Below are 26446 nucleotides of genomic sequence, written 5' to 3'. Positions count from 1 at the left end.
GAAATATTCTTTAGCTCATGATGTACCATGGGAAAATCCTGAGGCTTCTACGAGCTTTTCTCATGGGATCATTCAATTTTTTCACCTCTGGCAAGTTTCCTATTAGAAGCATTCTATGCATTCATAAAGGACCCCGAAGCACTTTACCTGTATTATCATCATGCACAGAAGCCACTCAGTGTAATCTGTATACATCCTCTTGCTCTTCACTGCCTACAAGCATATGGGTGGGGCAGAAACAGAAAATACAGTTGTCTCCTTCAGGATAGCTGTTTTGCCCCAGAAACCAGAAAAACTCAGTTTAAAAAAAAAAAAAAAAAAAAAAAGCTTTCAGTAATCCTTAATAATTAGCTAGTTCATCTTCACTAAAGGAAAACTACTTATACCAGGAATCTTTACTTTGAGCTAAGAAAACTGATAAAGGTCACACCATTTTTTTTCTATCAAGATACTCTCTATCTCTGGAGTTCTAACTACACCAGAAGACAAGAGATATGACCAATGTCCCAATGCTTTCAATGCTGTATGGAGAGAAAGTTATTTTGTAGAATGAAGACTGAAGCCACCTTTTGTAAAGCTTGTCATCGTCGGTCTGCCTCAATAGTGCTTCAGATTAGAAAATTGGGGCACAAGATGATTAGATGGTAGAAAGGAGATGAACACCAGTGCTCGGTCTGCAACGTGACATAAAAGAAAGAGCACAGGGAGTGAAGTCAATTTGAATCCCAGCTCTAAATTATACTACAGTCAAGGCAAATGGCCCTACCTCTCTAAGCCTCCGTGTCCTTATCAATAAAATGGGAATAATAAGCTACTCTACCAGGTTGTTACAAAAAATCACAAGTATGTAAGAGCAGAGGGGGGAAAAGAAGTTAGTGGGTAGAGAGTTTCAGTTTGGAATGACTGAAGAAGTTCTGGAGATGGATGGAGGTGGTGATGATGGCTGGACACAATACGAATACTTAAAGCCACTGAACTACACATTTAAAAATGGTTAGCAATGGTGGTTCAGTGGTAGAATTCTCGCCTGCCACACGGGAGGCCGGGGTTCAATTCCCAGCCAATGCAAACAGCAGATCCCCCTCCGCCCCCCGCCCGCCTCTCTGCCTACTTGTGATCTATCTATCTCTCTGTGTCAAATAAATAAATAAAATCTTTAAAGAAATAAAAATAAGGGGAGCCTGGGTGGCTCAGTGGGTTAAAGACTCTGCCTTCGGCTCAGGTCATGATCCCAGGGTCCTGGGATCGAGCCCCGCATCGGGCTCTCTGCTCAGCGGGGAGCCTGCTTCCTCTTCTCTCTCTGCTTGCCTCTCTGCCTACTTGTGATCTCTGTCTGTCAAATAAATAAATAAAATCTTTTAAAAAAATGGTTAAAGTGGTAAATTTCATTATGTATATTTTACCACAATTTTTAAAAAAGATATGTAAGGCTCCTAGCACAGTGTCTGGCTCTCTTAGTGAGTACTCAAGAAATGCTAGTCTTTTCCCAATATAAAGGACTTTAAATTAAAAAAAGGTGGGGGGTGGGAATACAAAAAGTCAAACAAATTTGTGCTCCTTTCCCTATCTGATTGTGAGAGGCTTTGACTCTCAGGCAGAGCCAGCTGGGACCAATACCCAGTAGTGCTACAGGAGGTCTCTGGGTAGGAGAAGGGAAGCTGTGTTATGTTCAGATCCCAGTCCACCCCCACCCTGGTATGGAGTCTCCCAGAATATCAGTCTTATAGCTCCCAACATATTTCGAAGAAAGCCAGGAAGCTGAAACCATTTCCCAGACCACAATCCAAGTCATGAGGACAAAAGCATTCACAGTGGCCACTGGTTCCTGTAAGTAGGAGAGAGACAAGACACTAGTGCTGAACACCAACTGGATGGGTCTGGAGCCTGTTCCAATCCCCATTAAGATGGTCAGTACCTTGGATGCCTTTGACTGAGTTTAATGGACCCAGAAGACAATAGTCTCAAAGGCCCAGTACAGGAGGATTAAAAATGCACTTGTCCACAGTTCAGGGAAAACAATGATTATACGTTGTAAGTCACAGAGAAGGGAAAAAACAGATGACTTATCTCCAGGCATATTAAAACTTGGCTTTTGACAGGTAGGCTTTATTAGATCTCGATGCGATGTTCAGATAGATGATCACTAATATCCCTCAAACCTAGCTCAAGGAGAACGAAACACGATACCCAATCAATTCCAAAACAATACTTGCCTTAGGATCTGAGCTCTTGAACTTCAACCTTTCCACCAACTCTATCATAGCTGCCTTCAGTCCGCCTGAGTCTTTGCTCTGAAAGAAAGAAAAGACAGGGATCATTAGACAGCATTTTGATGCTCTCTCAAACACAAACAGCATTTCATGGGACAATGAAATGGAAAGCAATTTTTTCTTCTTATTAGCCAAAAGAACTAAATGACTAAGGAAAGCTGCACTGCCCCTCTTCCTCTCTCTATTGGACAAAGAGGGTCGGGGCATAAATTGCCCAGTGACCTGAGAGAACTACTTGAATGAAAATTAAATGCCATTTGCACAGGCTGACTCACTGCTTCATCTCAGGGTTCAACTGTTCACTGTTGACTGTTCACTGAGGGCCGAGGCTCTGAGAAGAGATTTTGATCTAGGATGTCCATTTTATGACCTAGTGATTTTTAACTTAAACTTCTACATACCAAATACAGAAGTATGCAGTATTAAACATTCTTATAGAAATAAAAACAAAGAAAATGAAAGATTTAATTAGGGATGGTATTACAGTGTACTGGTTGAGTACAGGTTTTTGAGTCAGACATATAAGGTTTCAAATTTGGGATCTGTCATTAACTAGTGGATTAACCTTAGGTAAATTACAGACTTTCTCAAAACCTCCTGTCCCTTCTATAAAATGTGAATAATAAACAGGGTTATTTTGAGGCTTAACTGGAACAGTGTCAAGGTATTGCCCAGTATGTGGCACATAGGAAGTGCTCAACAAATGTCTCCTCTTATAATTATTGCATTACAATGATTTATTTTTTTTAAGATTTTATTTATTTATTTGAAACAGACAGAGAGAGCATGTGTGCGCACAAGCAGGAGGAGCAACCGAGAGAGAGGGAGAAGTAGACTCCCCACCAAGCAGGGAGCCTGATGCAAGGTCAATCCCAGGATCCTGGGATCATGACCTGAGCCGAAGAAGGCAGACCCTTAACCGACTGAGCCACCCAGGTACCCCTGTATTATAACAATTTAGAGTAGAACAGTCCAAGAGAAATGTAAGCCACAAATCCAAGCCACACAGGTAATTTTAAGTTTTCTAGTAGCCACAAAAATAAAGTGAAACTAATTCTAATAGATTTTACTTAACTCAGTATATCTAAAATATTATCTCTGCAACATGTGATTTCAACATGAGACATTAGATACATTTTTCAAACTATGTCTTTGAAATCCAGTGTGTATTTCACATATACACTATTCAGTTTAGACAAACCACATTTCAAGTCCTCCAAAGCTATATACAGCTAGTAACTACTGCACTGGTAAAGAGCGATTCAGAGAACACACTCTAGAGCCACACAGCCTGGATTCAAGTCCCAACTCTACCACTGGTCACGTGATCTTAGGCAAGTCACTTCGCCTCTCTATGCTTCTATCTATCTTTAATACGAAGCTAATAACAGTACTTACTTCACAGTGTTATGGTAAGATTAAATGAACTAATACATGTTAAGGTGCTTAGAAAAAGACCCGGAACACGGTATATGCAACAGATTCCTGAGACATTTTTATTATTGTCTATCTGCCTCAAAACGTTTTAAACTCCTTAAGAGTAAGAACTACAGCTTCTATCTCTGTATCTGTGCCCAGCATCAAGAAGGTTTTGAAAAAGCCGGCTGAACAAATGAATGAACGAATACGCAATCTTAAGAAATGAATGACCTAATTAGGATACATATGTGTAGCACATTCCAAAATCATATAAATTAGTTTATTTTCTTATCTCTACTCCTGTGTAGGATCTGGTAGGATCATCACCTGCATCTTACCAATGATGATAAGGAAGCACAAAGAAGTAAAATGACTGACATTTTTATGGGGGAAAGGATAATCAACAGGTACAATATAAACAAACACTACAATATGTGTTACTCAAAATTGGTCTCAGAATCAGTATAATTTTCCAAATTTGCAGAACCAATTCCAATTCCTCTAAAACAGGAAATTCTTACTAAGACCCTTTATGTAGATTAAAATAGACTAAAGGCTTAGTCTTGTTTTCCCTCTAACTCCCTTTCTCTCCCAAGTCTATCCAGCAAAAGCCTGGTGTAACATGACTAGATGGGTATCTGCTTTAGATATGCTCTCCAAACACAGCATAGCTGACATTCCCATTCTAGCTGGGGTTCTAAATTTTAATAGTTTGTAGTTTTAAAATAGTGGTTTACAACTCTCCAAATTTCATCACCAATTTAAATCTTTAATCTCTGTGATCTCATAGCAGACAGCTGGGAAAAAGAATCTGGAGGTCACATACCAGAGAGTGGGTGAGACCTGATGTACCTAAAAAGGGTTAAGTTGCCAGACACAATCCTGCTTTTATGAGATGATCAGACAATAAAGCCTGTCTGGTGATATCATTTCTGTAACCTGCTTCTCATTGGCTGAACAAGCAGGTCACTTGTCTCTGGAAAGCTCTCTTCCCCCACATCCCAGCTGCCAGCGCCCATTTTAAGCTCTTCAGCAAGAGCCCTGATATATTATGACTCCCACGCCCCCGGCTCTAGAGAACAGAAAGGAATGCACCAAAACTGTGCCTTAAAACATTCAGAAAAGAAACAGAACGATGAAGGCATCCCTCAGAAGCAGACAGCACGTCTGCAGGCAGATGTGCCTTGTGTGGAGAGATAAGGGAAACCTTAGCCTTCTTTTATAAAAATACAGTGTGTCAGCAGAATCCTCCCTCCTTTTCACCAAGCATCAGCAGCGCCTACCCAGGGGAGAGACAGAAGAAGATGCACGGATACTCTCCCTTCAGGAAATTCACCCATTCCAACCCATACCCCTGCTTTGAGAATTATTCTCAGAGACTAACTGGGGTCTCTGTTGAGTCAGCTATACTCAGTGTCTAAAATGGGTGGTGAAGAAAACATTCTCAGTGTGTTTTTGTTTTTGTTTTACTTGTCAAATAAGTAGATGGTCAGAAAAGAGAGGCTTCCCTGGGCAGACCTGCCTCCAATAGCTGCAGGGCTGGAGCAAAATTATTAAGTGGAAGACCCTGGCCCCAGATTCACCTCCTTTCTTTCCCCCACACACGTTCTGCACCTCGAGAAGCCTTGTATACAGATGTCATGTTAGTACACCTCAGCTGTGGGTGTACTAAGTAGTCACCCTTGGCCACATCTGGGACCTAGTAATGCACACATCAGGGGGAGAGGCTAATGGCTTGATCCATCTTTGGGAAGACAGACTCAGAAAAAGGCTCTGCAGGCCTCGAAAGCAGGTTCGAGACATTTTGTCTGGTAATTCTTGGGTCCTGGGTACTTGGAGAGTCATCCAGAAGGGAACGGGCATGGCCCTCTACAGGAAGGGCCCTCTAAAGCATGCAGCATAGGGCAGGGGCGCAGGGTTATCTAAGTCTAAGGTGGTCTCTGAGATTGAGTGTCCCCAGAGCAAAGGGTGGTTATCATGTTTTAGTGAATTATCTGTCTGAAAAGGCAGTCATCAGCCAAAAGGTAATAACCAGGGTCAGAAATTACACCCTCATACTTCCCTACTGTGGTGGAACAGAACAATTGCCTCTGAAACCTGTGTTCTAATTGAGAGGTGGACCGTGACAGTAACAAAGGGCGGCTAATTCTAACCTTATAGACATCTGGTTCCATAAATGTTCAGGTTCTACTGTGTCAGCCCTTGCAGCCAGCACTATGGGTGGTGAACTCCGAGTCTCCTGATATCGCTCTTCTCCACCTCCATCCCACCCAATACCTTCCAAGAACACAGGAGTTCAATGTAAACATATCTTGTTTACACACCTCCTTCCTGCCCTGAAAGAGTGTAGAATAAAAAGAGACAAGTGCTATGCTGTGACACCCACCTCTCAGAGTCTGATTAATCTGTGAAGATGTAGCATGCTTCACAAAAGCCATGAATCGTAACAAAGCAAAGGAAAGGACAAAATGTCTTACACTTGAAATTTTGCTCTTTATTCTTCAAAGCACTTTTATATGCTCTTTCACTGGCATTTCAGGATAAACCTAAAAACTTAGGGTATTCACACTTCACAGCTGAGAAAATGGCTCATGGAAATCAAATGAGGAACCTACAAATCACAGGGCTCATACACACTGGCAATTCGCAATTACACGGTAACTAAGAGGTGGTGTGTTCTCACTTTACACTGGTCAACAACGGCTCTGTGGAAGTCAAATGATTCTCGGCCAAATCACAAAGCTAGTCAGTCAGGATCAAAACCAGGATCAGAACTATCCAAATGAAAAAGATTTACATACATACAACAGAAGGGGCTGGTGTCAACAACACATACGGAAATACAGAAAGGTATTCTTATAAATAAGAAAAAGTCAAATAAGCCCAAAAGAAATCTGAACATAACAGAAATGCAGAATGGCTAAGATACATATTAAAAGGTGTAAAAAATGCTCAAACTTACTAGCAATTAAGATATTTCTTAATCAGGGGCGCCTGGGTGGCTCAGTGGGTTAAAGCCTCTGCCAGGTCCTGGGATTGAGCCCCACGTCGGGCTCTCTGCTCAGCGGGGAGTCTGCTTCTTCCCTCTCTCTCTCTCTCTCTCTGCCTGCCTCTCTGCCTACTTGTGATCTCTGTCAAATAATAAATAAAATCTTTAAAAAAAAAAAAGATATTTCTTAATCATCTTGAAAAAAAGTTCTGATCGGATATCAATTGATGAAGGGCTTTGGAAAAACTGGGGACTTTGGAAAAACTATATTGCTGATACAAAATGATGAAGCTACTTTTGAAATCACATACCTGGCCAGGCCATTTCTCTCTTTATCCCCTAAAGAAAACCCAGCTCCTGTGTCAAGTAGGCACGCACAGAAATATTCATGGTAGCACTTTCTGTAGTACCAAAAAAACTGGAAACATTCTAAACATCCATTAACTGTGGGTGGCTAAGTAAGCTCTGGAATTAGCAAAGTGTGGAATATAATCTAGCAAATAAAAAGAATGAAGTAGATCTGTTTTGTGCCTGTATACAAGGCAAGACATAATGATTTTTTTTTAACTTGCAAAAGGATACCTACTATAAATATAATTTTAAAAAAAAAGCAAAACTGTTACTCTCCATGGGTACTATATATGTATGTAAAAGACCTGAAAGAAATGATTGGAGGGGCGCACCTGGGTGGCTCAGTGGGTTAAGTCTCTGCCTTCAGCTCAGGTCATGATCTCAGGGTCCTGGAATCAAGCCCCACATCGGACTCTCTGCTCAGCAGGGAGCCTGCTTCCCCCTCTCTGCCTGCCTCTCTGCCTACTTGTGATCTCTCTCTCTCTGTCAAATAAATAAATAAAATCTTTGAAAAAAAAAAAGAAATGATTGGAGGGACTGGTATTGCAGACAGTAGTAGGAAGGGTCTTGGACTTAGCTAAAGGTGGTCCTACTGTCTAAGATTTAGAACACATAAAGGTGGGAGTGAGCAAGGGAGGACAGACCTACGGCTTCTACAGTGCCTCTCTACGTGAGTTTGCTTAAATAAATACTGGAGCACTGTTCCCCTTACACTGCAAACATATGAACCAGCAGGTACAAGAGAGAGTTCTTTATCTGGTGTTTATGTACAGATTTCAGGGAGTTTAAAACCCCTAAAACTGTATACAAAATTTAGAACGTACATGCACTTTTCTTGGGAAAGAGACATTACTTTTCCTCTGAGTACCCAAACAGTTTAACTTTCCATTTTAAGACAACTGCATCCAGAGAAAAAAGACCCAGGCTCTACTCCTACTTCCGACTCTATCTATGTGAGCCTGGAAAAGTCATTTTGTATCTTTGGATTTCTATTTCTCAATCTGTGAAGAAAGAAAATGGACCAAATCAGAATCTACAGATTTGTAGCCTGCAGCCTACAGAACTTTTTTTTTTCTGGACTTGTAGAGTCTTATCCCACACAGCATACTGGGAATTTTAAATAAGTTGCCAGCATTTAAAAATCAGGAGATATGACCTAACAGAAAAGATTTCTAGCTTCTTTTGAAAATCTGAAAGATCGGACTATACTGGGCTCCCGTTCCCAATGGCAGCAACTGGCAGAAGCCAAGCCTGCAGCTACCCACTTTACACCAGGCGCGCTCTCTCCAGTTTGCCACGGTTACCCCGGGTTTGCTTCCTGCATTTCCACTACCTTTCCACTCCCTGCAGGCATCTGAAGTTGCTATCCCTGGAAGTAACACTCTGAAGGTTTTATACCTCCAAGGGTTCTTGTATTTGAACTCCAAAAACCTGGGATGTCTCTCTTCAAAGGGGTTGAGAACACCTCATAAACATATGTCCAGCCATTTACCCCAAAAACAAAACAGTAGTACAGTTCATTTTAATGTAAACGTCCTTTGAAAATGTGTGAGGAACAGAAACAAAGGTGGAATATGGTAGGTGACAGAAAGTGTCTCTTGACTTGTCTCCTGACAAGAAGTATCTCTGTAGGTTTATGGGAGTTAGTCTAGTCTAATGCCAATAACTAGCTGGGCACCAAAAGAACAGTAATTTGTCCGTAGAACTGTAAATGTTAATCACTTAAACATCCTAAACTGGCTCCTAAATATTGAATTGTGTATTATAAAAAATCAGAAGATGCTGCATTCAGAAAGAATACTGGCTGGCTGTTTTGGTTTTTTTCCTATTCCACTGGCCTTGTGTTGGTAACATGCTTTAAAAAAAACAACCCAACTTTTTTACAAAAAAAGGTTTTTGGGGGGGAAACAGTGGAAAAGGCCCAAAAGATAGAATATACAAGTCCTCCTAAGGAATCAAATCAGAAAGCTAAGGCCTTGTCAAAAGACAACAAAACTGAATTGCCTTTTTTTAAAGATTTTTATTTATTTATTTGACAGACAGAGATCACAACAGGCAGAGAGGCAGGCAGAGAGAGAGGAGGAAGCAGGCTCCCCGCCGAGCAGAGAGCCCGATGAGGGGCTTGATCCCAGGACCCTGGGATCATGACCTGAACCGAAGGCAGAGGCTTTAACCCACTGAGCCACCCAGGTGCCCCAAAACTGAATTTATCACCATGTCATGTATAAAAATTCTTTACCAACATTTCTTTTTTTGGTACTTGATTTTCCAACTCCAAGTCCATTCCTACGTCAGGCAACTACCTTTATACAGTTGCTCAGATCCGAAATCATTTTTGGTTCTGAGAAACCCATCACCAAGTCTTTCTCAAGCTAATTCAAAAACACATGCCACCTCCAACTACTCTTCATCATTCATCACCGGTACTACTCCCCAGGCCAAGCAACAGCACTGTTCTCGTTCTTGCTACCCTACCATCCACCTCCACACAGACACCAGAGTGAAATTCTAAGAATGTAAGTCATACCCCTCCCTCCCTTGCTTAAATAGTCTGTGGCTACTCAGAATAAAATCCAAAGTCCTCCTCACGACCTACTAGGTAATCTGACCTCAACTACTAATGCCTCATCTCCACCCTTACTAAGTTATCCTCCAGCCATCCTTTTTATCTCCCAGCAGCTCACTTCATCTCAGATCCTCTTCACAGGTTATTCCTTCCATTTGGGTCACTATGCCCTCAGAGCTTCCCATCACTGGCTTTAACTCTACCCAAGTCACTATCTCAAACAACTCCTCCTCACAGCCTTAAATAGCTCCCCACTCCTTCCCCCATCCAGTCATTCTCCTCCTCCTTCCCCTAGTTTGTTATTCCTAGTATTTATCTTATCATCATTTGAAATATACTTTACTGTTGAACTTCCTTACGTCTGTTTTGCTCATACCATATAAGCTCTAAGAAAACAGGAATTTAGAATTACTCACTGGTAAATTCCCTACTGCTCCAAATACCATACCTGATTGAATGACTGAATCAAAGAAAAAATCATCATGCTACTAACTTCGAACACTATATAAAAATATCTTAGTAAATATTCTACTTCAAAGAACTGTGGTAAAAATTGGATGAGGTAACATGTAGGAAGCTTATAGTACAGAACCTGGCACATACTAAGTTCTCAGTAAGTTTTAGTTAACATTGTTGTTGTTATTATTAATTGAATAACAACATATTGGGGCACTACTAAGTACCAAGTACTGAGCTAGAGAAGGTTGAACAGAAAAAAATGACAAAACAGTCTGTTATTAATCAAAATACTTTGTAAAATATCTAGGAAGAAAATTTCAGGTAGAAAAGAAACAGTTTTAGAATATTCAGAAAGTATCTATTAAGTACTTTCATATGGAAGGTAAACATGAGAAGACTGTTAGTACAACTTTAAAGTTTAGATATAAGTGGGAATAATTTAAATGGGGGAGTAGAGTCAACATGGGGGTGGAAAGAACATGTACTTTGGCATCAGACCTGGGATTAAACTCTAGTCCTCCTACTTCCTAGCTAGGTGACCTACCAAAAAACTCAACCTCTTTGAGCATCAGTTTCCTCATCCATAACATGAGAATCGTAGTAACATAGTGTATTATAGGAGTTGTACTGAGATCAATGGAAACAATGAGTGAAAAGCACCTGAACTAAAACCACTCAATAACTATTATTACTATACTCTCATCACTGTAAAGAGCCTCAAAATCCAACAGCAGACAGAGTTTCTAGACTGTCTTAGTTTTATAACCTCAGCTGAAGACCAGTATTTTCATACTTCACGCACGTGAAGTCAGAGTCTACCACTCAACACAGGTTACACCGCACCAGCATTCATACTGACCCAAAGGACAGAGAGGAGAACAGAGGGGTGTCTATAATCTCTCTCCCCATGACTGCCTCCTGGAAAGAAAATGGAGGCTATTTCCTAACCAGAAAATAAAGAGCGTATCGCCCCTGCCTCCCCTCTGCTTCTATAAAAATTTCCCACAGTTCAGAATGTAAAACAGAATTTAAAGAGGACAACCGGCAAGACTTGTGAACCTAAAATGAGACGTACCAGCTGTGTTTTGGTTAGCTAGTGCATAAGGCACCAGCAGGACACTGAAACATACAGGAGCCTCTTCTCAAAGACAACTTTTTCACCAGCCTATCTCCCCACCAGAATAAGGCAGGCAGAAGGCGCAGAAGGAGAGGGGGCTGAACACTTTCCACCCAAAGAAACTTGGTGTCCAGAACTTCTACTGCCGCCAGACTAACTGGTTTGGAACTGAACTCGGAATAGAACCTTAGATGGCTTTATAATGGTACTAAGAATGAGCCACCAACAGCTGAGGGCTTACTATCTTCCAGGTACTATGCTAAGCTCCTTACACGCATGATCTTTGTTCCTCACTATAACCCGACAAGGAGAAACAATTATTATGCCAATGTTACAGGTGAGGAAACCAAGACTCAGAGAGGCTGAGTGAATTACCCAACATGACACAGCTAATAAGTACTCAAATTCATAGATTGCAAAGCCAACTAATGCCAGACTGCTTGGTCCTTTATATTCATTCTCCCATTTTTCCTTAGCAACAGACACCAGCTTTTAGCTGGACATAGTGTAGCCTAGAGAAAAGACTGTTTCCTAGCCTCGCTTTCAACTAAATAAGGCCACAGGACTGACTCTAGCCAATGAAACATAAGCAGCTACATGTGCAACTTTTGGGGGGTTTCCTTAAAACAGAAGGGTGTGCCCTTCTTCACTTTCCTATGCCTGCTATCCTGGAACTTGGACGTGCTGGCTCAACTCCAGCAGTCAACTTGGTCCATGACAAGCGCTACACCTTAAGGGTAGCAGAGTGGAGCTAGAAAGAGCCTAGATTCCTAATAACATCACAGTTTCTCCACACCAGCCTTAAACTGCTTATATACAGACTTCATTTACAGAGAGAAATGAATATCTTGTTTGAGTTGCTATTATTTTGGATTTTTCCAAATTATTTCCTTGTATTAGATGCAGGTGAACTAATGTAAACATTGAAACACTAAATGATTATGCAATACTATCTCTTTCAGTTCATCAACACCCTGGGACTAGATGACATATTTCATTTCATATATTCACCAAAATATTCCATGTACATCTACTACTCAACAGGCACTGTGCTAGGTACTGGGAACATAAAGATAACTTAAAGTAGTGACCCCAGAAGAGTTTATAACCCATGTCAAACATGGAAAGAAGTAACATCGATAGAGTATACTATAACTAATGCTACACTGAATGTGTATAGGCTGTTGCTATGGGAACACAGGAGGGCTATCTAACAGTCTAGTTTGTATTTACCTAGTAAAATTCTACCCATCTGGTCCACCTTGAATACCATTCCTGCCACAAAATCTTTCCTGATTCCATGTTTTCCTGATTCCGTGTTTTCACCTGAAATTAATTTCTCTTTTTTTTGAGCCCTGCATAGCTTGATGTTTGTACTGCTCCTCTATTTACACACAAATAAGCACTTGAAAAGACTATCTTTCCTTTAGACTATAAGCTTCCTGATGTCAAAAGCTTTTCTTTATTCTCCATATTCATCACACAGCTCACGACAAATGCTCAAAAATTAATCAGATAAGTAGGATTAACTTAAACTACCAGTCTTTAACGTTAACCATATGCTATAGCTTGTAACATTAAAATGAATATTTTCTCTAATACTCTATTGAAGTTAAAAGCAGATTACACTGCTACCTGATCAAAAACTAGCTAAACACATCCGAAGTGAGTTTAATATATAATTAATGTTCAACAAGAATATGGTTATCTGGCGTATGGTATGGATTGAGGCTTTAGCATATTTGAAGGATTTTTTTTTTAATTCTTCATTCATTTTGTGACATCTGTAAAGGACATCAATATTAATATTTTTTCTTTGATGCCATGTTGGCTTGATCCCTATGACAGTGATACACACACAACCAAAACCAAAAATAAAACACACATACAAAGGATTTAAGTCCTCCAGGGCCAGAGTTCTGTGTTTCCTATCGCATTCTCCTCTCTACCCCACATATCAGGACCAAAGCTTTTGTTCCACCCATTCCTTGTATATCTTCTGTCCTCTCTTCAGAGAGTCGCTGAGCACCTGTGCTCCTACCTGCCACACAAGAGTAGACTGTGGCTCTGGATATTCAAAGAACCAACTGGGACAAGAATATGAAACTGAGCTGGTCATCTCAGACTGAACTGTAAGTTCAAGCAGAAGACACACTGAACACTGACACAGATTCACCTCTGGCTTCCCAATCCTGGGTCAGATGCAAGGGAGGAGAAAAGGTACACCAATGAATAGACAGGGCAACTTCTGTATTGTGGGCTGTAGTCAAGAAAAGCTGGTGCCACAGGCACACGGTCCTTTATTCGCAGAGGGGTTTAAGAATAGTAAGACTACTCATCAGCAACCTTACCCTGAAAAGCAATAATCTAGTAATCTATAATCCCCATTAACCCATTCTGTTTTGATCAAGAGGTCGGGAAGAGAAAAAGGTGGCACTGGATTCTTGGGGGAAAGAGAAGAAAAGCTTGGACCTTTTCTCAGGAGTCAGCTGTTAAGACTCCTGGCTAAGCTCTGCCACTTTCCAACTATGACCCTGGGAAAGTTATGTGATCTCCCTATGCCTCAGTTTCCTTCCTTCTTAAAATAGAGATAATAATAAAATGTACCTCGGGGCACCTTGATGCACAGTTGGTTAAGTGTCTGACTCTTGGTTTCAGCTCAAGTCATGATGGCAAAACGAAGCCCCGCATTGGCTCTGTACTCAGTGCGGAATCTGCTTGACATTCTCTCTCCCTCTCCCTCTTGCCCCTCCAGCTCATGCTCACACGCGTGCTTTCTCTCTCTCTTACGTAAATAAATCTTTAAATAAAAATAAATAATGGACCTCTAGGATTGTTATGAGGACCAAATTAATAATATAATAAAGAGCTTAGAACAGTGTCTAACCATAAGTAATATATAATAAGTGCAAGCTATTAATCTGTTCTGGCTCCCCGACACCAACCGTGATAGTGATCTTGACAGTATGCACCCTTAACTCTGTGGTCTTCCTCCCCCAAACCACTAACTCTAGTCTAATCATAAGATGAACACAAGACGAATCTCAATAAAAGGACCTTCTACAAAATACCTGATAAATCCTGGAGATTTTGATTTAACTGGCAGGGACGGGGCCAGTCACAGGTATTTTCTGAAGAATTACCCTTCACAGATTATTCAGAAATGTGATACCAAGGTGAGAAACACACCGTTTACTTTGCTGACCTCACCTCCTACTCTTCTTTCACTCCCCGCTACTTCATAATGACCTATTTGTTGCCCCTCTAATACCCAGAGTTCACCTCCACCTTAGAACCTTTGCATTCACGGGGTGCCTGGGTGGCTCAGTGGGTTAAGCCTCTGCCTTTGGCTCAGGTCATGATCTCAGGGTCCTGGGATCAAGCCCTGCATTGGGCTCTCTGCTCAGGGGGGAGTGTGCTTCCCCACCCTCCCCACATGCCTCTCTGCCCACTTGTGATCTCTGTCTGTCAAATAAATAAATAAAATAAAAAAAAAAAAACAACTTTGCATTCACTATTCTTTCTGCCTTAACCACTCTTCTCCCAGAATTTTTTTTTTTTTTAAGATTTTATTTATTTATTTATTTGACAGAGAGCGACGGGGGAGAGAGTGCACATGAGCAGGGGCAGAGGGAGAGGGAGAAGCAGGCTCCCCATGAGCAAGGAGCCCAATGAGGGACTCGATCCCAGGACCCTGGGATCATGGCCTGAGCCAAAGGCAGCCGCTCAACTGACTGAGCCACCCAGGTGTCCCTCCCACAATTTTTCTTAAGTTTTAGATTATAAGGTATAACTTTAATAATGAAGATCATACAAAGCGTCTACACTTGAACAGGGCACAATGAGACAGCTTTTCTCCTGTGTTTAATCTTGCAGAAGCCCTCCAGGCCCTCCCCACAAGCTCATACTCCCTCCACAGGGTAGTACTGTCACCTGTGCTAACAGAACATTACAATTCCTAGAATTGTGTTATTCTTCTCACTTCCAGAGCCAACTATCCTTTTATGAAAAGTTGCAGGAACCAAAGCAATCGTCTCTGCTACGAATCACTGAACTTTGCACAAGCAGTACTCAACTGGCAACACAAAAGAAGGGTTTTCCTAGATCTTTGCTAGATCTCATGAATTCAGGTCTCTACCCAAAATCATATGCTCAGAAATGCTTTCCATGACTACCTCATCAAAATGGTCTGCTATGCCACTGCCCTGCCACTCACTCCCTCACTACTATGACTTGCTGATTTCACAGGACACACTACCATCCCAAATTACCTCTCTTTCTCCCCAGCTGGAGGGTGAACTCCGTGAAAGTTAAGGCCCTTTCTGTCCTCTTCACTGTATTAACTTCAAGACTTATCACAGCTTAAGAAAGTACATTTTGAAGGGTAGACTCACATGAGCAATCCCAGAACTGTAGACCTCTCTCATAAATCTTCCACAGAACCATACAGGGCTGCTCCAACTGACAGGAAGCCATTCCCTTTACCTTAGTCTTAGTGTGTCTTATTCTAAACAAATAAATAAGACACAGAAACATTCTGTGGCCAGTGCTTCATGGTTTTATTAGAAGATAACCCAACCCTTCAGACAATTAAAAATAATATAAATAGGCACATTTTGGCAGACCTTCAGCCTTCTGCCCCCCTACCAGAGCTGCTTCTTACACGCTGACTAAACAGCCAGTCATGGACCATTACAGGATGCGGCACTGACATACCTAGAGCCACAGCTGTTCGGAGCATATGCCTGGATCCTTCTAACCACCCCACTAATAGTGCTCCCTCACTAGCTCTTCTCTGCAGTTGTTCCCCATGCCCTTAACCAAACATTCTTCTCCCCAAATAACCACCTTAAAGGCACACTCAAGGGCAAAGGGTGTGGCTTCAAACCCTTCAGATCTATCCATAACAGAGTCATGTTAAGAACTCCACAGATGCTCACAAGCATTTGCTGGGAACTCTGCCTACCACTTGTCCCTTAGCCATTTTATAACTCTGCCTTTCCTTCAGTGATTCTACAGTGCACTAGACACACACTTTTCAAATCACAGGACATACCCATTAATGTGCAATATAATCAGTTTAGTGCGAGAATCTAAAAGTTTTTAACAGAATAGAACAAAAACAGAAAACATATCTCATAAGACATACAGTGTTCCATTTGAGTTATTTAAAAGTGTGTGTGTGTGTGTGTAAACAAAGCTACAATGTAAAATATACCTCTCTCATTGTAGATTAAGTTCAATTTTTTTTAAAACTACTGGTCTAGAGTTCTGAGAACATCTAATTGCACTTTTATTGTTCAACAAAAATGACTCATTAAGTAGCTATGACTGCAAATCCCCTTGACAATATAAGAATTTTCTTATGAATAAATCCATAAGCCAGATCAAGTTCCTTTGTCAGACCCAATGACCCATTTTCAAAGCCAGAAATTATGGTAAGAGAAACCTGCATATCTGAATGGGAGGTTATATAACTCAAAGAGAGGTCATAATTTGGGCTGTATAACTATATTTCTATGATAAAGCTGGAACACACGTTAGTTCAAATGTGGACCCACAAAAACCCTTGGAGACAGAATCCTCTTGAGCAAAGAAGAAATAAATACAGCATAGGAGGAGAGGCAGGACTTTAAAAGTCATTCCAGGGGCGCCTGGGTGGCTCAGAAGGTTAGGTGTCTGCCTTCGGCTCAGGTCACAACCCCAGGGTCCTGAGATCGAGCCCTGCATCAGGCCCCCTGCTCAGCAGGGAGTCTGCTTCTCCCTCTCTCTCCCCACTGTCAGCCCTGCTTGTGCTCTCTCACTCTCTGTCAAATAAATAAAATCTTAAAAAAATAAAATAAAATAAAAGTCACTCCAAGGACTAAGTGTAAATTTTGTACTTTCAAAGTGCTCACCTTGGTTCTTTTGGCCCAGCCCTCAGGTCCCTCTTTCCATACAGTCACCTTGGTTCTCTGTCCATTCTGAAGTTTGCTTTACTCTAAGTAAATCTGGCAACAATCTGGCCTTCCTCCACCAATACCAGCCACTCACGACCCAGTTAGGCATGAAGCTATCTAAACATGTATGTTTAGGGGCGCCTGGGTGGCTCAGTGGGTTAAGCCTCTGCCTTCAACTCAGGTCACGATCACAGGGTCCTGGGTTCGAGGCTCGCATCCTCCTCCTCCTTAGGCTCTCTACTCAGCGGGGAACCCACTTTCCCCCTCTCTCTCTGCCTGCCTCTCTGCCTACTTGTGATCTCTGTCAAATGGATAAATAAAATCTTTTTTAAAGAAGTATGTTTAACCAGACTCCTCATATTAGTAATAAAAACAGCAGGTAACTTACATTGTAACTGAGAACTTACAATGTGTTAAGCATTCTTTAAGTGTCTTATCACAAACTAAACCATTTTATCCACATGAAAATCCTGTTTCATCTCATAACTTCATACCCATTTCAGATACATGGAAATAAGGCCAAACTGTTACATAGCTTGCCCAATGTCAAAAAGCAAATGGCAGAGCTAGGATACTTTCTGTCCCTTTCTAACCCTGCACTGTTTCATTTTTTCTTTATAACACTTATACATGTTTATTTGCTAATTTATTTTTCTCAATTTCCTTCTAGTACAATGTAAGCTCCAATAGAACTAGGGACTTTTTCCATTCTGCTCACTCTTATATCCCAAGTGCTAGAAGCTCCCATGCCCTTGGGCAATACTCCATACATACTTGCTGAATGAATGCAACATAACAAAGACCCTGGTCCCTCACCATCATCATGCTGGGCTACCTTTAATATTCCAGGAGCCTTACTCTCTTCCAATAAGCAAATGTACACTGGCCTCAAAAAATTTGAAACCAGAATGAACTGAAACTAATTAAAGCTGCAACCAAGCTCTGATCAAGCACCAATCTTTACTGGATCAAAATAATCAGCCTCTCATCCTAGCTGCCTAATAGAATACAAGGCATACCCTTTCTGAGGGGGAGAAAAGAAAATAGTACTCTAGTGTCTACAGTTCTTTTAAACACAATGTCTAGTATTGGATGAAAAATTATGAGACATGAAAAGAATCATGAAAATGTAACGTAAAGCCAAACCCCAAAAGATTCAAAGAAATAGAGCTTTAAAAAATAACCAAATAACAATTCTAGAGTTGAAAAATACAGTATCATAAATTAAGATTAAAACGAATGACGTACAATGGAGTTATTTGTAGCTGTAAAAAAATAAATAAATAAATAAACAGATATATCTATGGAGTGATTTCCAAGACACACTGCTAAGTAAAATAAGCAAAGCAAAAAAGAGAATTTATATCGCCCCAAACCCCATTAATTTCAGTTTCACAATGAGGAAAACATCAGACGAATCCAAACTAAGGGACATTCTACACAACACCGGACTAGCACTCCTCCAAACTATCAAGGTCATCAAAGGCAAAGAAAAAAAAAAAATGTAATGTGACCACAGGGTCCTGGTACAAAAGTTATTAGAGGAAAATCTGGTGAAATTCTAATAATATCTATAGTTTAGTTACCAATATTGTTCTAATGTTGACAAAGTAAGAGTGCAGGAGGGGCGTCTGGGTGGCTCAGTTGGCTGAGCAGCTACCCTCAGCTCAGGTCATGATCTCAGGGTCCTGAAATCAGGTGCCACATGGGGACATGGCTCAGTGGGGAGAGGGCCTCTCCCTCCCTCTCGTTTGTGCTCGCTCTCTCTCTCAATATAGATAAATATTTTTAAAAAGAAGAAGAGTACGTGAAGCAGCTCTTGATCTGAGGATATTACTGATCTGCATTAAACTGCGCTGTGCATTTCACAGGGGGTGCACAGTGAGGTGGAAGAGGAGAAGGTTAGAGAAAGCAAAGCTGATGGCATGCTCAGAGTGAGACATTTTTTTTTAATTTGTTTTTTAAATAATGTCTCCACCCAATGTAAGACTCGAACGCACAACCTTAAGATCAAGAGTCAGATACTCCACCAACTGAGCTGACCAGATGCCCTCAGAGTAAGACTTAAAAGAGACCCTTTCCACATAGACTTGGGATGCTCTCACCCCTACCAGGGTAAAATCCTAGAGTAAAGACAAACGAAACTTGCTATCTCACCCTCTGAAGGGGTCTGTGGGAGTGTTGCCTTAGAGCTGAACAGTAGGAGGTGGGGAGCTGCAAGGCTGGATGAAAATGAAATCTTTTTTTTTTTTCTTTTTAGGCTTTATTTATTTATTTGACAGAGAGAGACACAGCAGGAGAGGGAACACAAGCAGGGGGAGTGGAAGAGGGAGAAGCAGGTATCTGGTGGAGCAGGGAGCCTGATCCCAGGACCCTGGGATCATGACCTAAGCGAATGAGCCACCCAAACACCCTGAAAATGAAATCTTTAAGAAGTTGTAAACTTGGGCAGGTACCTCCTGAAAATCTGATCCGTGAAATCTCAAGCAATTCATTTAGTTTAAAGGGGGTTCCAAACAAATTGTACTCTCAGGCCTTAGCACAAGCAAACTCAATCCTCTTTCGAAGAATACAGCTTCATGCCAAGGCTTGGGAAATCCCCACAAATAATTTTTCAAAGGCAATGAAGAGCTGTGCAAACATAACACAAAAGGAAATGAAAAAACATGAAAAATACCATCAAAAACAACAGCAGAGGGGCACCTGGGTGGCTCAGTGGGTTAAGCCTCTGCCTTGGGCTCAGGCCGTATCTCAGGATCCTGGGATGGAGCCCCTCATTGGGCTCTCTGCTCAGCAGGAAGCCTGCTTCTCCCTCTCTCTCTCTCTCTCTGCCTGCCTCTCTGCCTACTTATGATCTCTCTCTCTCTCTCTGTCAAGTAAATAAATAAAATCTTAAAACAAACAAACAAACAAACAAACAGCAGATGAGACCTACAAAGTCTTCATATACTGGAATTATCAAAGACCGATTATGACCAACAGGCTTACTATTCTTACAGGAATAAAGAGGAAAGCTACAGTACGAAAAAGAAAGATAGTAAGACAATATGGTTCACAAATTTATACTAATACATTTGAAAAGTTAAACATGAAAAGTTAAAAATGGACAAACTTCTGGGAAAATGTAACTTATCAAAACTGACCTAAGGAAAAATAGACAACTTGGATAGACCTACAACCATTAAAGAAATTGAATTCATCATCAAAAATACTGTAGAAAACAAAATAACAAAATTATCTCTTTCTCTTTTCAGATCCAGACGACATACCAATCAATCTTATACAAACACTTCCAGAGCATTAAAAGAGAGAATCTATGTGAGAAGCAATACACAATGCCTCATACTACGAAGCCAACATAACCCTGATAGCAAAATCTCATACAGGCAGTACAGAAAAGAAAATTTACAAGCTTATTTCTCCCGTAAATAAAAATGAAAAAAATCCTACATAAATTATTAATAAACCAAATTTTAAAACATGAAGATACTTCACCATGACCAAGTTGCATTTATTCCAGAAATGAAAACTGCTTTAATTGTAAAATACAGTAATGTAAAAGGACGGAAATAAGACCCTTCACACCCCACCCCATGTTTTTGTGTACAGAAACAAGAAGAAACATTTGAAAGATGAGCAAAAAACTAATAAAAGTGGTTACTAATAGTTGTTGGGGACAAAACCAGGTGAAAAAGACAAAGGTGAACTAGAGACTTCTGAGACATGTGAACATACTACTGATTTTTAAATTTAAAAAAATCAATTAACATAATTCACCACATTAACCTGGTAAAAGAGTAAAATCAAATGAACACCCCAATGAATGCAGGAAAATCACCTGACAAAATTCAGTAGCCACTCAAAATTAAGAAAAACTCCCAAGCTAAGATTAAAGGGAATTTTCCTATCCTGATGAAATATATCTGTGAAAAAAAGTAAACCACTATCACACTTAAGTGTGAAATGTTGTAAATTATTCATCAGTTAAAACCAAGTCAGAACACCCACTATCACTTCTATTCAACATTATACTGGAGGTCCTATCTAAAGTAGGGCAAGAAAAAAACAACATATATAAGGATTGGAAAGAACAAAAACTGTCCCTCTCTGCAGATAATATGATCATGTACGTAGAATGAATCTACACATTAGAATATTTATGAGAATTCAGCAGACATCTTAACACAAAATACATAAAAGTTATCATTTTCCTATATCAGTTAGAAAACAAAAGTTTTTAATTTTTTTTATAATACTATAAAATTTTAAGTATCCAGGAATAAATTTCAAAATGATGTACAAGTTCCTTCAGAAAAAAAAAAAAATGACAAAACTTTATCATGAGGCAATTTAGACCTAAATATATGAGAAGACTTTATCTTGGAATGGTATTAATTCTCTATATATTGGTTTATAAACTCAAGGCAATACAAAAAACATTCTGCAGGCTTTCTTAATACAACTTTATAGTATGCTCCTAAGAAATGTAAAAGGCCAAAACTGGCTGAGACACTCTTCTAGAAGAACAAAATAGAAGGACTTGCTCTACCAGATATTAAGACATGTTACAAAGCTATGGTAACCAAGAAAACATGTTTTTCACACAGAAATACACTAACAGATCAATGGTACAGAACAGAAGACCCAAGAAACACATTCACAGGCATATGGACATGTGCACAGCAGATCCGTGTAGAAAAGACAAGCTTTTCAATAAATGCTGCTAGGGCAATTGGCTACCTGTAAGGGGAAAAAATGAAATTGAGCCCCTATTTCCACTATGGGAAAATCAATACTAAGTGGAACAAGACACAAAAAGCACTAACAATAAAGACAATTATTGATAAATTCTACTACATTAACATGAAGAGCTTCTACTCAAGGCACAATTTAAAAAAAAAACAACAACAGACTAGAAGATATTTGCAACCCACAGAAACAACAAAGAAGTCAGAATAAACTTCTATAAGTCAATGAGAAAGACAGACCACCTAAGAGAAAAATGAACAAAAAACCCTGAATGAGGCACTTCACAAAAGGTGAGATACAAAAGATACACAAAGTCCTGAGTAACTAGAGGAATGCAAATTAAACCACAAGAAGATATACATATACACAAAATTGACAAAAATTTTAATTCTCGGAGCGCCTGGGTGGCTCAGTGCGTTAAAGCCTCTGCCTTTGGCTCAGGTCATGATCCCAGGGTCCTGGGATCGAGCCCCACATCGGGCTCTCTGCTCAGCAGGGAGCCTGCTTCCCCCTCTCTCTCTATGCCTGCCTCTCTGCCTGCTTGTGATCTCTGTCTGTCAAATAAATAAATTCTTTAAAAAAATGTTTAAAAAAAATTTTTTTTTAACTCTCCAATATCAAGTGCTTGTGATGATACAGAACCGGAACTCTCATACACTCTTCATGGCAATGCAAACTGGTACAACCACTTTGGAAAACAGTTGGCAAAATCTGGTGCTATTTAAGACATGCCCAGTCTGTGACCCAGCAATCTCACTCCTAGGTTTACATTTCATTTAAATATATGAAGATGTTCACCAGGAGAAAAGAACAAGAATGCCTCTACCAATATTGTTTATAATAGGCAGAAACCTCAGAATCTGGAAATGGAATGCTCATCACTGACAGAATAGGTGATTTGTGGCATAATCATAAAATGGAACTCTACACAATGAAAACGAACAAACCACAGCTACCCGCTGGATGAATCTCACAAACACAATGCTGAAAATAATGAAGCAAAACCCATAAGAACGCACAATACAACATCAACTGTGTCAAGCTCAAGTAAGTTTAGGAATGCCTACATATGTGATAAAAGTATAAAGATAAGTAAGGAAATATTACCACAGAAGTCCAGAAAATGGTTTCCTTTGGGGAAGGGAAATGGTTATGATTGGAAAGAGCAGAGGTCTTCAATATTGATACTAATATTCTATGTCTTAATCTGGGTAGAGAGTACATCAGAATTTGCTTTATAATTTTTTGTTAGACTGTGCATATGATTTTATACACTTTGTGTATTTTACAATTAAAAAAATACAATCTCCTGTGTTGAGATTTTTGTTAACAAACTATTTATTATCCCAGTGCCAGTAATTGCAAGGTTGCTTAGGGAAACAAAAGTCCTCATACTATGACAACATTCACTAATGAACTGGTCACTCTGCTCCAACTTTCCTCCCTGGTTAACTCCAGCAATTTCTCTCACTGACTACAAACATCCACACCATAAACAAAAGGCAAATCATTTGCAAATTTGTTCGCCCAAAAAATATTTAATAATGTCTACGACTTTCCAAACACTGTTCTAGGAGATCAGCAAGGTCCAAGAGAGATGAAGGTCCTGTCCCCCTGCCAAAGATGGAGGACACAGGAACTCCCATTCCCATTCTAAGTTTGTCTCCAACCTCTCATCCTCCTTTCCAAACAATTATCACACGTGGAGAAGCTAAAAGAAACCGGGGACACATAGGACCTTAATATGGAAACCACCACCTCTTCACTACAAAGGAACCGTCTGCTTGGTTTCATCTGGCTGAAGCACAGTTTCCCATATTCTCAAGGAGGCAAAGAGACTGCCTTACCGGGTCCAGGCACTAGTCTCAACAACGGTGACGCTGTGGGAATTGGCTTATGGGGTCAACACTCCCAAAGAATGCTTTAACTGGGATCCACGGACCAGAGGCTTGCAATTTTCCAGAAATCATACACTAGGCTTCGTGTGTACATATATTTTCCTCGAGTCAGAGTCCAGAACTTGCATCTGATTCTCAAATGAGTTCAACCCGAAAGAGGGTAAGCCCTGCCTCAATTAAGTTGACTACACTAGCTTTTTAAGGTCACGGTGAAGGCAAATGTGGCCACAAGCAGGCCACGTAAGCTGAAACCCAGGTGTCCTGACCTCTAGGTCTATGTTCTGAATGCCCAATACTTACTCTTAGTTCTTCGAAGGCTTCGTCTAGGGTGGAGAGCTGGTGGCCCTGGTGAGTCCCAATGACAGGGCACAGGACACAGATGAGCTGCTTATCTTCCTGGCAATAGGTGCTCAAATCGAGCCCATGGTCCGGACACTTCCTCTTGGCCACTCTCTCCGCTTCCATTTCTATTTCTGGGTCAAACTCACTTTCTGCCTCCGTTTCTCCCTCCGCCTCGGATTCTCCTTCTTGGTTGTCTTCCTCTGCTTCGCTCTCTTGCTCATCCTCCATCTCCTCCTCACTGTCCTCTTCACTCTCCTCATCGCTCTCATCCTCACTCTCTTCCTCTGTCTCGCTCTCTTCTTCCGATTCACTGTCTTCCTCGGACTCGCTCTCCTCCCCCACCTCGCTCTCTAGATCCCGCTCATTCTCCACCTTGGCCCCGGCTTCTTCCTTCGCGTCACCCTGCCCCGGGGCCCCGGCGGTCCAGGCCTGGGCAGCGCCGTGGACGTACGGGGTCAGATGGTGGCTGGGGAACTTCTGCCCGTGCGCCTCTGCGTGGCGGGGGCAGTAGCAGAAGGCGCACTCTCGGCACACTTCCTCGGCCCCCGGGGCCTCGTCGGGTTCGCACTCGTCACACGTGCCGTCGTGCGGCAGCTCCTCGAAGGCCGCGCCCCCTCCCGAGGCCATGTGGCTGCGGTGACGCGGCCCAGGCCGCTGGGCCTCGGAGCTCGGCGCCGGGCCTCCTCGCGGCTTCCTTCCGACCTCCGCGCCGCCCGGGTCCCGTCCCGGGCACTGGCCGCGCCGGGTATCGGGGCAGGCTTGAGGCCGCGGCGCCACTGCCGCCGGCTCCCGCCAGACCCTGCCGGGCGGAGGAGCGAGAGGCCTTCCCGCCGGCTCCGCCGCTCAGCACCCGCTGCGCTTCCTCCGCCGGCGCGGGCACTTCCGGCGCGGCGGGCCCGCGCCCCCGTCGGCCCCCGCGCCGCGCGCCGCCTTGCTTCGCGCTGCCCCCGGCGAGATCGCCTCGCCGATGGCCCAGGCGCCCCGGTTCCGCTTTCCCTTTCGCTGCCGGCGGCCTCCTTTCACTTCCTGAGTCATTTAAAGTGGCAAGGGCCCTTTTCCGCGTTCCGCGGCCGGGGGAGGGGGTGACGGGGTAGGGGACGCTCGGCAGCCGCGGAAGGAGGGGGAGGATGGAGGAGGTCTCCCGCTCGCTCCCGAGGCGGGAGTCGGGCTCCGCCTCCCAGGGCCCCGGAGGTGTCCACCTGACTTCTCAAGGCCGCTAGGCAGGTGTACGCGTGCATGTCAGTCTCTGTCCCGACAGTCCGTCGCCGCCCGTCCCAGCCCCCACCGCCAGGTGTTCAGCAAGGTGCCGGGACTGGCTGGTTTTTTTTTGTTTTGTTTTGTTTTGTTTTGTTTTGTTTTGTTTTGTTTTTTGTCTTTTGTTTTTAACCAGCCTGTACCTGATCTCTGGGATTTTCAGACGGCCCCGGGAAGGGTTGTGTTTGTTCTCCCAGGCTCAGGGAGTTTCAGAGTCAGGCTCTGCAAACAGACGTTTTCGATCTAAAGCAATACTACACTTTGTCTGTTTGCGAAATCTATTTGCATTCCTGCTTCTTAGGGGCTTGGAATCTCGAGTGTGGCAACCTCTATGCCGTTTTCTGAGAGCTTGCCTTGGGTTCCTCTGAGATGTCTGGTGAAGTAGGTGGCGAGAGAGGATTTGTCCAGTGAGACTTCCAACGTGCATTCATTTTCCTTTATGTAAGGAGACAACCTAGATCCAGACTGGGTTCCAAGAGAAATGAAAAGGACTGTTATTTATTAACCAACCACTGAAGAGCCAAGAATCAGGCCAGATCTTTTTGTGGCGTTTTAAAAGCTGGTTTTGGGGGCGCCTGGGTGGCTCAGTGGGTTAAAGCCTCTGCCTTCAGCTCAGGTCATGATCCCAGGGTCCTGGGATCGAGCCCCGCATCGCATCGGGCTCTCTGCTCAGCAGGGAGCCTGCTTCCCTTCCTCTCTCTCTCTCTCTGCCTGCCTCTCTGCCTACTTGTGATCTCTGTCTGCCAAATAAATAAATAAAATCTTTAAAAATAAATAAATAAAAATAAAAGCTGGTTTTGGAAGATCCTCTCTTGAAGGCTCCCAAATCCTGGTGCCACAATTTAATTGGCTTTGTGACCATGGAGACATTAATTGAGCATTCCGTTCTCCACTTCTTAAAAAAAAAAAAAATAGGTAAAATGGAAATAATGGTAATATCTACCTGATGGAGCTCCTTTGTGAATGAAATGTAAAGGTGCCTGTCTTCTGGAAGTATTCACTAGATTTTAACTACTGTTATTAGAACAAATTATATGTAGTGCATATAATGACCCTTTGAAGGACTTTTTAAACACTTTTTAAAAGATGTGTT

At 41.9% G+C, this 26446-nt stretch overlaps 1 protein-coding gene across 4 annotated transcripts in view; it reads right to left on the bottom strand.

Moving 5' to 3' along the window:
- TRIM44 (tripartite motif containing 44) overlaps positions 1 to 25200 on the bottom strand; it is a 109185-nt gene extending 83985 nt beyond the window's left edge. The window contains exons 1-3 of one of the 4 annotated variants that reach the window (XM_047690640.1): positions 24058 to 25200; positions 2214 to 2291; positions 148 to 213 (exon numbers count right to left, since the gene is read on the bottom strand). In XM_047690640.1, coding sequence (XP_047546596.1) covers positions 148 to 213; positions 2214 to 2291; positions 24058 to 24726 — 813 coding nt within the window. In that variant the 5' untranslated portion in view covers positions 24727 to 25200. The remainder of the gene's footprint in view (positions 1 to 147; positions 214 to 2213; positions 2292 to 24057) is intronic. The other 3 variants (XM_047690641.1, XM_047690638.1, XM_047690639.1) reach the window with 3 other exon arrangements.
- Between the last annotated feature and the right edge of the window lie 1246 nt (positions 25201 to 26446).

The sequence above is a fragment of the Lutra lutra genome, chromosome 10 (assembly GCF_902655055.1).
Source record: "Lutra lutra chromosome 10, mLutLut1.2, whole genome shotgun sequence".
Classification (NCBI taxonomy): Eukaryota; Metazoa; Chordata; class Mammalia; order Carnivora; family Mustelidae; genus Lutra; species Lutra lutra.
The sequence above is the reverse complement of the archived record's forward strand: the minus strand, read 5'-3'. Positions and strand labels throughout refer to the sequence as shown.